Source organism: Telmatherina bonti (genome assembly GCF_933228915.1).
Source record: "Telmatherina bonti genome assembly, chromosome: 4".
Classification (NCBI taxonomy): domain Eukaryota; kingdom Metazoa; phylum Chordata; class Actinopteri; order Atheriniformes; family Telmatherinidae; genus Telmatherina; species Telmatherina bonti.
The window spans coordinates 36,433,690-36,446,851 of NC_136622.1; the positions used below are offsets into that span (position 1 = coordinate 36,433,690).

The window sequence follows — 13,162 nt, forward strand, 5'->3', positions numbered from 1 at the left end:
TTCTGTCTGCCTATTTGAGGTGTGTAAACAAGATATTACCTCGTCATCGCTCGTTGTGTGGCCACGCCAACTTTCTCTTCCTGCACATCGGTTCATGTTTTAGCTCTTTGTTCATCTCACCGCTCCCACAGCTGTTACAATCCTTGAACTGATGAATAAAAAATAATTTAACTTTCGTTGAATGATGGAGAAGTGGACAGAAAATAAGGCCGTGTGGAGAAGACGGAGTGAAAAATAAAATATATTATAGTAGAGGCAGAGAGAGTGAGGCCAGAGAGACCTGCAGCGTTCAGAGACTGGATTATCTGGAGAGAAAAAGACAGATAAAGAAGGTATGATGGAGTAGACTCGGCCCCTGATGTAAGCAAAGGGGAACAGCCATGAAATATTCTCTGTGAAGACTCTGCATGCAAGTGTTCAGTATGCAGAGAAGGATGCAGGGATGCACTGTAAGAGAGGATAATGTGAAGGAGGAGAAGGCAGAGAGACAATCAGACAAGATTTAGACGGCAAAGGCAAGGCAATAAAGAGAAAAGAAGGAAAAGAAGAGAAAAACGGCTGGAAAATAGTCGAGATTTGAAAGGGAAGGAGATGAAGATGAACTGCTTAGAGATGGATAGTTTATAAAGAGCTGAAATGTGTTTAAAGGAGAGAAGAGCAGAAATGGGTTCTGGAGAACTGGGAGGAGATGGAAGTAATGAGGAGGAGTTTAACCGTCATTTTAAGTGTTTCTGGGAGGGAGGAAGGCAGAAAAGTCATGAAGAGGTGGAGAATAGTCAAGAGCCGAAGGTGAATGGTGGGATGAAGGACGAGAGCAAGAGAAAATGAAGACATGATGAATAAAGGCCTTTAAAAAGTCTGGTTTTACAAAGCTGTAAAACTACTGATCTTCCACATTAACTTTACCTGGATATTGTTTCTGTTTTGATGGCATTTTGATGCCAATTAGCTCCAGCTTAGCTCAGTTAGCTCTTAGCTACAGAAAGCTCGGAGTTTGCTCGATGTCAATCATCCACCATGACGGTCACAGCCCCCCTCTCAGCTCCACCTCTTTGACCATATTTGTATTTTCCGGGTGAGACGACACGCATGCCCCTGCCAAGATGGTGATGGTAGGAACCGCCCACCGAGCTTCAATTCAGCTCTTCAGAAACCTACGGGTGACGTCACGGAGGCTCCGCCCATCTCTTATATACAGTCTACGGTTCTGACAGCAGTTGGTAGTTGGCACCACTATAAAGATGTTTCCAGCCTACCAAAAACACCAGAAGAAGAAGGAAACCACAAGGTCTTTTGCTGCTCTTACCTTCTTCTTCTTGTGATTTTTATTTGTTGTGTCTACGTTGTTTACTGTTCTTCTTCTCTGGTTTGCCCTCATCATTTCTGGTGCGATTCCTCAGTTTTCCTGCATCAAGCCTCAAATGATGCACGCAACCGACACGAGACGAAACTGTTCCTCCGTCTGCATATCCGTCTTCCAAAGCACCAATCAGCCTTACGACGGCCTGAGGCTACACTACATGCAGGCTGAAGGAAAGGGAGTTACTGTTGCCTGGATCTCGTATCACTCTGCCCATTAAGACCAGTCTGTCTGGCACCAACAACCATGCCACCTTCAGCCTCTTCTTGTATGAACTGACTTGCTGCCATGTGATTGTATATCGATTGAGCTGCAATCCAGCTGATTAAACCATCTGGTTTTAAAGATTTAAACATTTAAGTAAATTACCTCCACAACTCCAAACATTATGATAAATACAGTGCTGTTTTGATGTGGGATTGAATTTGATGGCGTAGTTCCCACGCCGTCCACATCGCTACGTGGAAGGTGTTTGGGACTGAGCGGCCTCTACGTCTCAGCGGCCTGCAGTTTGAGCGGCACAGCGAAGCTTATCATGCTGACTGTCCCATGTTTGCCATGGAGAACGGAGGAAACCGTAAATTAGCTGCATGAAGACAGAAAAGTGCTTCCAGTCTGTTTTATTCTGGTTGTGATAATTTGCTTTTGTGCTTCGTCTCTTCTCAGATACACGAAGATGAAAACGGCGACAAACACGTACATCTTTAACCTGGCTCTGGCCGACTCTTTGTTCCTGGCTACTCTACCTTTCCAGGTACTACTTTAAAAGCTTTTCATTTATTTTTCAGCACAGTAACAGTTTAAAAAAGTGAACAGGTAATAATTAACCACATGCTGTCCTCATTAAATCTAAATACCAGACAGGTGGAGGTAGAAATGGCTGTCAGGCTCTGCTTTAAGAATTTTTTAATGAGACATAAAGATTAAATTTTGCTCTGCCAAACAGTTTAAATGATTATTCAGTTCATTTCAGTGAACTTTATTATCCCAGAAGGGCATTTCAGTTTTCACAGTCCAGCAGGACCACACCAGCATTAACAACCACAGGTCAATGAGGTGATAAAATAAACGATGTGTACGTTGTTTAAGGTGCCTGCAGCCATGATGAGCAACAAGCAAGTCCTACAAATGCTTTGTAAATACCTGCGTTTCATCAACTTTGTGATTGTTTCCATGGATACAATCTGCTTCGGGTTTGACATGGTTTTCCTCAAAGCCATTTCAAACTCCTGTATGCAGGACTTCTGCATATAGGAGCCTAAATCCAGCACTTATAGGAGACAAACGTTCATTTAGTAGCTGCTTCCTTACAGATGGCTGGAGATCTTGGTCTAATGTGGATCATATAATGGATTTTGTTAATTGAATTATAATTGGATTAAAATTAATTGTACTGAATTGGAGTCTTTCTGTGATTTATAATTAATTGTGTTCATATAAACCAATCATACTTGCTTAGCTAAGGATTACATCAAATCTAGATTTAATCCACAATCCAAAACTGCACAAGGAGATGGTGAAATGGACCATAAACCCTCAACCAGACCCAGGAATGGGGGCCTTGACCAGATGGGATTGGAGAGGGATGGAAAGAGAGGCCAATGAACACCATACTTCCTACATACTAACTGCAAAATGGAGGACTTTGCCCTCAGATGTCATTGTGTTCTTGCAACCTGGTTCCAGAGTTCTTGCAGCTTGTTCATTGGAGCAGAACTTTTTTTCGTGTGATGTCTGAGAACTATTGTGTGATTGGCCATCATTTTAAAGTGGTTGGTGTAAAACAGGGGTTTCTACGTGCTACGATCGAGTGCTACGATCTGACAACTTTTAGATGCAACCGTTCTCCAACACACCTCATGTGCATGCCATCCAGCTCTGTAGAGGCCTGGCAACGAGCCATTAAACTTGTGCACTCCTGCTGTAAAAACTGAAAATCCAGATGCTATGCTGCTATTTTGCTGATGCGAAAGATTAAAAAATGGTTATACACCAGTTCCAGGCAGTGAAGAAGTACCAAAGTCTATCAATGTGGCTTACAAAGACACGGACACTGCCATGTGCAGACATTCCCCAGCTGTCGACAAAAAATCGCCTCAAGTATGAGATAACCAAGTTAAAACTAACTTTGTTGGAGTGCCTGACAAGCTAAGTCCAGAATACCTGCTGGGAAAGAAGAGAAGCTGCACGGAGAGCCAGCACCCCACAGGCCCAAGAACTACCCTTATCTCACAACCAGCTCTTTTCCGCTTCCTTTACGTATATGAATAGGCACATCTGCTTCAAATGTCATTGCCCACACACTCCCATGCGTCCTTTATACTTGACTTGGTTGTTGGGCAATACATCCATTAGAGGACAGTTCAGAGGTGCGTTAAATCCCATTTCAAGGCTCAGTTGCAGACAGTGGCAAATGTAGCAACAGTGGAAGAAATTATGATAAAGCAGAGATGTAAAAGGAGGAAGCGTAGATGAGGAGGGCCTGTAAAGCTGTTAAATACGTCACAGCATCTTCTTCGTTCCTCCATTGGTTTCACATCAGATGTGCTGCTCAACACTGCCGCTAATGGTTCTGGTGGTTCAGCTCCACTGGCTGTAGTGGGGGATACATCTCCAAATGCCTTGGAAATGGACCAAATTACTCATGTAAAGGATTCAGATGGACAGAAATCTTGGTATACGTGGGACATAAAGGGGCTTTAAAGGCCACCAAGTCAGACATAACTATAAACATCAAAAAGTAAAGCTTAAAGCCTGAACTTTAAGTTAGCGAGGCCGTCTATTCCCTGAACCCAACATGGCCGCTGGTTTCACAGAGAGGGACCTGATAACCGAAGGCTATTCATAGAACCGACTCATTTTACCAAAACCTGCTGCTTCCTATCAGTTACAAAGAAGAAGAGGAGGTGAAAATGAGCTAGAAGCAATCTGATTAAAATAAGTTTCTGCGTGTGATTCTGGTCTCGCCATCTGCTCGTACGTCTCATCAGAGAGAATACCTTTGACTTTTGGAAGGAAATGGGGGGGGGGGGGGGGACAATCAGCCTATTGTAGCACAGAGTGATCACCAAACCAAAGGTCAGTGGATTTCCGAGGCTAAAACAACCTCCAGCAGGAACAGGGACTGTGTGGAAAGGGTCACAGACTCCCTGCCTCCTCAGTGGAGGTGGTGGATTGCCGAGACCACTAAGGAGACTCTGCTTCTACTTACTGCCTCACGGTGGAGAGCATCCTTACATACCACCTATGCCAGGAACTCCTGTTCTTGAAGGCTGATGTCCTGCAGGTTTTAGGTGTTTCCCTACTGCAACACTTGATCAAATGAAATGGATCATTAAGAGCTCTTGGCAAAAGTTGAGCTGTTGGAGGTCACTTTTATTTGAATCAGGTGTTGCAGGAACATCCAGTACCAGCAGGTCTGGTAATCCCTGGTAATTCCTGATGCATTTGGTTCGAGCCCCATGTGATCGTCCAGGCTGCATGGCGGCTAGTTGGTTACCCTCTCCTACCTCTTGATGATATGCATGAGGATTCTCAGACACATCTCACTCTGGACACAAACTCTATGTTTGCCTTAACGCTGACATTTTTGAGGCAACCAATCAAAATCCTGCAGAGTGAAAATAGTTTTTACCTTTTGGCCATCTCCAAACTTGCTGCTAACTTAGTGCTGGTAATGAACAGGAGTCATTCCATTCATCTGGTACCAAACAGGCTTGCTCAGTTGTTTTCTCTTTTAGAACTTAATTTCTCAAACTGGCCTGTTCTAAATGATTGGATGGTGACGTGTCTATCAAACTCAACTGCCATGTGCCTTCCAGACACAATCTCTCCAGGATCTCAGAATTAAATAAAGCTCACAAAGCACAATGGATCTATTTTAAGCTGCAATATGACTGAGAATTGACAACGCTGACGGGATCATAAATGTTGTGCGAGTGTCTGTGTGTGGGATCAGGGCGAAACTGCCGTGGACACCCAGAGCAGCTACAACATGCTGTCATTAAACCGGTCGATAACAGCACTGTTTTATCTTTTGATAAAAGTGTTGTAGTTTCTGCCCTTCAGCGTCACATGTGCATGACCACCAAATCCAGATGCACTAACTTTAGTAGCTCTAGTATGTTCTTTGGGTTACATGGATGACACAATCTGTGCATTTTATATGTTCCTATATACAGTCTCAGGACTGGTCCAGGTCTGAACTTAGCAGTGTCTTTGGGTTCTATACAAGAAAGGCTGATGGGATTTCCACAATTTCAGAGTCCTTACAGATTTCTGCAGAAATGATTTAGTTATCAGACTCTCCCCAGCTGCTGATCAAACCAGCAACATTCATGCTGTGGAGCTAACCGCCACACCGCCATGCAGCCCAAACTTATAGTTGACACTACTTCCTACAAACTGAGGAGAAAGTTTCTGAGAGCCTTCTGCAGGAGCAGCACAGAGGCATCCTGATGAAACTGTCTGGCGCGGCAGCTGCAGATAGTCTGAAAACAAGAAGACCCTGCAGATAGTAAATGCAGCCAGCATAGAGACACAGATGTAGGCAGCTCTCCCAGAAAGCTGTGAGATTCGCCACGGACTCCACTCCACCAGCTGTTACATTATCTATTATCTGTTTTTATATGATCCAGTTAATATTCATCTAATTAATATCAACAAAATCAAATGTCAAACCTTGTGAAGTCTGACTTTAAATTAAGTGTGTGTGTATACAGAAAAACTGTTGTCCGTTAATCTTACATGTTAATGTAAAGACAAATCTGCTCTCTGACGGCTGACCTTGTGTTCTAAAACCACTGATCTGTGAATGTTTGCAGGGCACTGATGTGTTTCTGGGCTTCTGGCCTTTTGGGAATGCCCTGTGCAAGACGGTGGTGTCTATCGACTACTACAACATGTTCACCAGCATCTTCACCCTGACGGTGATGAGTATAGACAGATATGTGGCTGTCTGCCACCCCGTCAAGGCTCTGGACATGAGGACTCCTCACAAGGCCAAGGTAAGAGCGACTTACGCTTTTGAAGACCGTCACGCCTCCTTTGACTTTGCTGAAATGTTCAGATGTCAGTACCGATGTTCACAGCTGCTTGAGTTTGCTTTAGTGCTTGAGTACAGGATGAGATTTATCTAAATGGACTCTGTGTGGGCTGTCATTGGGTCATGAATCAGGAGATAAACAGGTTGCCCTGCTCAGCCATGCCTCTAGTTTAGCTAGGCCTGGTCTGTGCATTTGTAGCCTTCTTTAATATGCAGAAGCATCAATAGTTACATAAACATTACATAAATGAAGATTGTTAAGCCCAATTATCTAAGGGTTCTTGCATTTGTAGTATTTCTTTCTCATTATTCTTCTTCCCAGTTAATGACGTTGACCTGTATTGTCATGTTAGTTTGTGCCTTTCAGCTAAAAATCTTCGTATGTTGGGGGGAGGAGCTTTTGCACGATCAGAGAAAAGTGCCTCAACAGCACCACCTGCTGTGGCATCCCTCAAACTGCAGCTTGTAAATGTGAATGGTATTTTGCACAAACAAACCGAGACTGATAAGAACCCTTGAAGACGAACAGGAAGTCTGCCATTTTGGTTCAAAGTTTAGCGATTTGCTCAAACTCAGCCTAGAGATTCCAAATGATGACTCTTAAACTTGATCAGCATAGTCTGCGTATATGTGTGTTAAAAGTATCGTATTAAAAGATAACAGAGTGGTAAATGTCTTTTTATAAATGTATATATAAGTATTATATCAGACTACTACAGTAATCTGATTACTCCCAGATTTTGATGTTCATGTTGACGGACTCTGTTTTGTAGTAGAGGTTTTCTGAGAATGTGTTTAAACCTTTTAGCTCTGAGGTTGTTTGTTTTAAAGGCACACTGAACATGAGGAAAGATGCCGACTGTGAAACAGAGGTTGTGACGGCAGTAAAATCCTTCATCTGATTCTGCATTGTGACATCACAAGTTAGATTCCATAACGTTCACGGTGAACTATGGCTTATCAGGAATTGTCAGTTTTTCATGATTAATCACACGAGTGTCCTGAGTGATGAATCACAGATTTTTTAATATGTTTCTTACTGTGTCACAAAAGTTTGTGTTTTTTCTAATTACCCTGTCAGCAGTTGTGTACTTGCAGTTACTGATGCGTTTCAGAGGCGTGATGTTTTTACACCTTCTACTGTTGCTGTCGGCATTGTGAGTACCGAACCTTGAGCCTCTTTGACCAGAATGCTGCTGTATTCCTGCTAAAGTGATCCTGATCGAAGGTTCATGGATAGTTGTCGTTTTAATCCCCAATAACTGAAAAGATACAATGAAAGGAAAGTTTTTATTGAATGCTATCTTTTTGGCTAACATCGACCAACAAGCTACTGGATTCTTCCTTTCACAACGTGTACATCTACCTGATACATAACCAGTCTGAAAGCCTTTATAAGCACAGGTTCTTCATCTTCATCATATTAAACGGTAATCCTCAAACCCAGTCGGCGGTAGCTAAAGCTAGCTCTCCTAACATGCATTCAAACTGGCCTGACGCTCGTCCTGCAGCAACCATCCAGGTAGCCCTTCTGATGACTGAACGTTCTGCTTCTGCCATGCCTCTGTGTTTTCAGGTGGTGAATATCTGTGTGTGGGTGTTGGCTTCTGCCTTCGGTGTCCCAGCTATGGCCATGGGGCACGTAGAGGAGGAACTAGGCGGTAAGTATTATCCACATGGAGCGTAATGATGACTGGGTTGGTCTTTGCAAACGATATGAACAGTTATTTGTTTCCAGTTAACTTGATACAAGGTGAGTAAAATGAGATTTTTTCCAGTAAAATGGAAATAAAATGTTTTTAGTTGCACATCTTATAAACTAAAGTTTTATGCACAAAATAGCGTAAAGAACATCAAAGGCTGAAGGAAACTTGATTTTGTCCTAAATGTGGTGGCAGCAGCACGTCTCAGAAGAGGTTTTCTGAGACGTGGTTTTTCTTTAAGAGGCAGTGTCTTACAGAAGTAAAGATGTTCAGCAATCTGCAAAAAAAAAAAACACATTCACAACTAAACAAATGAAAAAACAACAAAACAAATGAAAAATTAAAGACATTTTTTATATATTCAGATCAATTCTCGATTTCAACACTTTCAGCAAGAGGTTGAAAAAAATCTGAGGACCACCACATTGGTCGCCACCACACAGCCAACTTTCAGTTAGATCAGTTCAGTTCCCTCCATCTGTACGGCGCCTCTTCACGATGATGTGTCTGTCTCCCAGAGCCAGTCTGGGATCTGGTTCCATAAGTGGAGCCTGATAGCCGAATGCTCTTCCTCCCAGAGTGTCTGGAACCACAAGCAGACCTGCAGTCTGAGAGCCAAGTCCTCTGTTTGGAATATATGGAACTATAAGATCTTTGATGTAAAATGGAGATGGTCCTGGAGAGCTTTATATGTTTGGAGAAGAATTTTAAACTTTATCCTGGATTTACCGGAAACCTAATGGAGAGACGCTAAAACTGGAGAAATATGATCTCTCCCGCTAGTTCTTATCAGAACCCTGGCTGCAGCTTTTGGACCAGATGGAGACTTTTCAGGGCAAATCTAGTTTCATAGTCTGCGGTTCTGATGCTGCTGAAGACACGCTGCAAATATTTCTGACTAAAACTTCCACTAGAAGCAACATCTGGTTTCCGTTTCCGTTTCACCTTCCAGCTGAGCTCCTACGTAGCTCATTTCAGAGTCCAGAACTTCTTTACAACAAGGCAGAAGAGTTCCGGTGCAGCACAAGAGTATCAGCATCATGTCTTACTTTGTGCACACATACAAAGAAAATGTTATTCATAAAACTTACAACTGTGTTGATGATGAAGGTGGAAATAATCCCACAAAACGAATCAGGCACCAACTCCTTTGCATGTTTAAGTGTTTTAATATTTATTTTGCACCATTACTTTAGTCTTAAACAGCAAAAAGGAATGTGTGGCCATCGCTGTAGCTTCTGAGTGAATACCGTTAGCATTAGCCTTCCAGATGGCGACTTGCCGAACTGACTTTACTCTAAAAGACTTGTTGAATTCAGCCACTAGTAAGGGTTTTATTGCAGACATCCAGCTAACAGATGCCTAAAGTGAGTAATCTTAAAAAAAAAAAAAAAGAACCTAAGCTATGTTTGAACCTATTGAAAATAAAATGAGGAAATAAATCAAAATATAGAAAGTGGAAACTTCTCCCAGCCAGCTTTTGTCTCTGTCTCAGCCTCTCTGATAAGACTCGGCACCTTCTTTCTCTTCATTTTTCTTCCTATATGTGCTTATCTGTTTCTGATGAGTGGATCCACCTGGGTCCTTCTCTTTGCTGACTAGGTGAGTGTCTGTGTGTGCGAATGAGTTTATTTGTTGCAATAAATCATGCCGCGAGGCTCTGATATATTTTGGTTTAGGTCAGTCTTATTAATGGAAAAGTGTTGCAGTGGAGCAGATTCTCCTTCACACATATTTAGCTGAGCGTGTGAGGACGTTTGTTTGCCTTACAGGGTTGCGTGAGTGTGAGGGTGAGTATTTATGTGTGTGCATGTGTGATACGATTGCGCCAGCAGCCTACATATCATTAGTGAAGTTGCTGTCAGAGCTCACAGATGATAATGTTTCTCCTAAAAAAGGTCAAAGCATTGAAAGAATGGTGTTTGGTTGCATGGCAACTGGTGCGAAAGGAGGAAAAAAGCTTGTATGGTGAACAGAAATGGTCAACGTGAGGCTGATACAAGCATGCAGAGGAGAGAGAAATATATCATCTGTAGATGGTTGTTTAGCAGCTTAGTGGCTGAAGCAGAGCTGCTGAACTGTAACCAGTTAACACAATGTGTTATTATTTAATTATATACAGTCCCAGTCAAAAGTTTGGATACACTTTCCCATTGAAAGTACTTACATCGTGTTGTTTTACCAGCTACGTCTTTTAATAAACTCCTTTATTTATATTTTATACCTGCTGTTTCTGTTTGTTCTCATGAACATTTTTAACTCTAGTATTTTCACTTACTAGGAGTTCGCAGTTAAAAGTGAAGAATCTGTGGCAGTGCCAAACTGCAGTTCCCCCTTCATCCACTAGGGGCTCCAAAACAGAGCAAATCCCCATAGACTCCCATGTTAAAAAGACCAACTTCACAGCAGAAATAAACATGTTTACAGCAGAAATAAACATGTTTACAGCAGAAATAAACATGTTTACAGTTGAAAAAAATGTGTTTACAGCCTGGTACAAAATCCATTTTCAGTTTAGTAGGTCAGGTTCGCCTTCATCACAACTCCTTTGTTTATAACCAGTTTTATTTAAAAATTCAGCATAAGTTGGGGCGTGTCCTTTTGATTGACAGGTACCCGATCTCTGGCTTCAAGAAGGAGGAATGTAGAACAACAGCGGTTTTCAGCCGGTTAACAGTGGCTTAGCTTTAGCCCGCTAACCTCCGTTTGTTGGTTAGTTCCTGCTAGCTCCAGGCTAGCTCAGACAGCTCTTAGCTACATACATGTTGGAGTTCGCTAGATGTCAGTCTTCAACCCCCATGCTCACTGAGATGACACACATGACGGTGCCAAGATGGTGATGGTAGGAACCGCCCACCAAGCTTCAACTCAGCTCTTCAGAAACCTACGGGTGACGTCAAGGAGGCTCTGCCCATTCTATATACAGTCTATGAGTGGCCCTGACTTCTTGGCCGTTGCCGTGGCGATCACCCTTGTCTGGCGGGGTCCCGTGATGCAGGGCCTCTACTTCTCCAGATCTGGATTTTGGCTCCTGCTTTGAGCCGTTTGCTCACATTGGAAGTTTATTTCTATAACAACCTTAGGCGAAGCTGCAGAATTTGGGTGGGGTGAATGCGTGTTGTGTGCATATAAGGACTGTAAGAGATTATGATCAGGCGTGTGTTTTTATGTGGAGCACTTTGAGCCACTTTTTTGTCTGAAAGGTGCTTTAAAAGTAGGATTAGACTAGAATGGATTCATTTGGGAGACGAGACGCTGGCGAAGCTTGGAGGACGTTGTGATAACTTTGACGCTGCACCTTTAAACCAGAAACAACTTTGCCTTTTTGTCTGCAACTTAATTCTCCCAGCTGCGCATTCAGTCTATATAAATTTAATTTTAGTTTTTAGAAAACAACAAGGCCATAAGCATAACCACTGGTACACACTAACCAGATACAGCACAAACGCACAGATCGCCTCGCTATGTGCAGATGATTTTCTCTTCTGCAGATTCTCGAGATGGTTGTGTGTGAAAATCCCAGTAGTACTCAAACCAACAACCGTCAAAGTCCCCCTTTCTTCCTCATTCTGATCCTCAGTATGAGCTTGTGTTGAATGGCTGCCATGTGATTGGCTGATCACATATCTGCATTAGACAATTTAAAGCGCAGTAACAGCATGTCGCCTGTAGATGGCGGTTATTCATTTTTACTGTATATAAAGAGATCAACGGAGCCTCCGTGACCTCACCCGTAGGTTTCTGAAGAGCTGAATTGAAGCTCGGTGGGCGGCTCCTACCATCACCATGTTGGCAGCGTCATGCGCGTCGTCTCACCCGGAAAATGCAAATATGGGCAAAGAGGTGGAGCTGAGAAGGTGGCTGTGAGCGTCATGGTGGATGATTGACATCGAGCAAACTCTGAGCTTTCTGTAGATAAGCGCTAACCGAGCTAACCTGGAGATAACAGGAGCTAACCAGCTAACGGAGGTAAGCGGGCTAAAGCTAAGTCACGTTGTTAACCGGTTAAAAAACGCAGTTCTACGTTCTTCTTAATTGAAGCCAGAGATTGGTACCTGTCAATCAAAAGGACGCGCTCCTAAATTTGCCGAACTTTGAGATTAAATTACTTTAAAAGAGGCGAGTTAGAAAAAAATCCACTCCCCCCACAGTTGTCATGAAGGTAAACCTGACCTATTAAACCTAAAATGGATTTTTGAACCAGGCTGTAAACATGTTTATTTCTGTTGTAAACATGTTTATTTCTGCTGTGAAGTTGGTCTTTTTAACATGGGAGTCTATGGGGATTTGCTCTGTTTTGCAGCCCCTAGTGGATGAATGGGAAACTGCAGTTTTATGCACTTCAGCATAGGCTTCACTTTTAACCGCCGGAGGTTGACGCTTGATTTTTACCCATAAAAAGCATAAATAAACGCCATCTACAGCCAACATGCTGTTACTGGGCTTCTTGTGATTGGGTACTTTTCACAGCAGGGGTGCTTTTTTTGTCACAACACCGTCCCGTCTCCTACGTCACTTCCTGTCTTACAATTTTAGATACAATAGTAAAATTCCAACAAAAACTACTCCAAAAGCCCAAAATAGTGTATTTGTAGGTGTGTTTGTTTTTAACGTTGGTTCCGACAATATTTTTCTACATATTGATTTAAGGGGGTTTCTAACCTGCAACATGGTCTTTAACTACTGTACCTGCTACTAGGGCTGCTCGATTATGGCAAAAATTATAATCACGATTATTTTGACTGAAATTGAGATCTTGATTATTTAACACGATTATCCTTTTATCTTTAACAACATTTTTCTTTTTTACATTAAACTTTTAATAAACTTTTTAAAAACTGTCTTTAAGATTCCACATATTTTAGAAAGCAAACAAATAACATGAAGCTTTATCTTAACAAAGTGCAAATACGGATGTAAACTGAATAGATAAATATAAGTAAGGATTAAACAACGCTGCGCGTCGTGGTGTTCTCGACTCGGCGTCGGGCATTATAACCATCTAACACACGGTTACGAGTTGTTTAATCCCCTTATGCCATGGTCCCACACCGT

The 13,162-nt window shown here is 42.4% G+C and overlaps 1 protein-coding gene across 1 annotated transcript in view; it reads left to right on the plus strand.

Annotated features, from left to right (window-relative positions):
• The window catches only part of oprl1 (opiate receptor-like 1), a gene marked incomplete at both ends in the record, with an annotated part of 93,865 nt that overhangs the window by 63,673 nt on the left and 17,030 nt on the right, over window positions 1-13,162 (plus strand). The window contains 3 exons of the mRNA XM_079239382.1: window positions 2,027-2,114; window positions 6,184-6,366; window positions 7,981-8,065. Coding sequence (XP_079095508.1) covers window positions 2,027-2,114; window positions 6,184-6,366; window positions 7,981-8,065 — 356 coding nt within the window. The remainder of the gene's footprint in view (window positions 1-2,026; window positions 2,115-6,183; window positions 6,367-7,980; window positions 8,066-13,162) is intronic.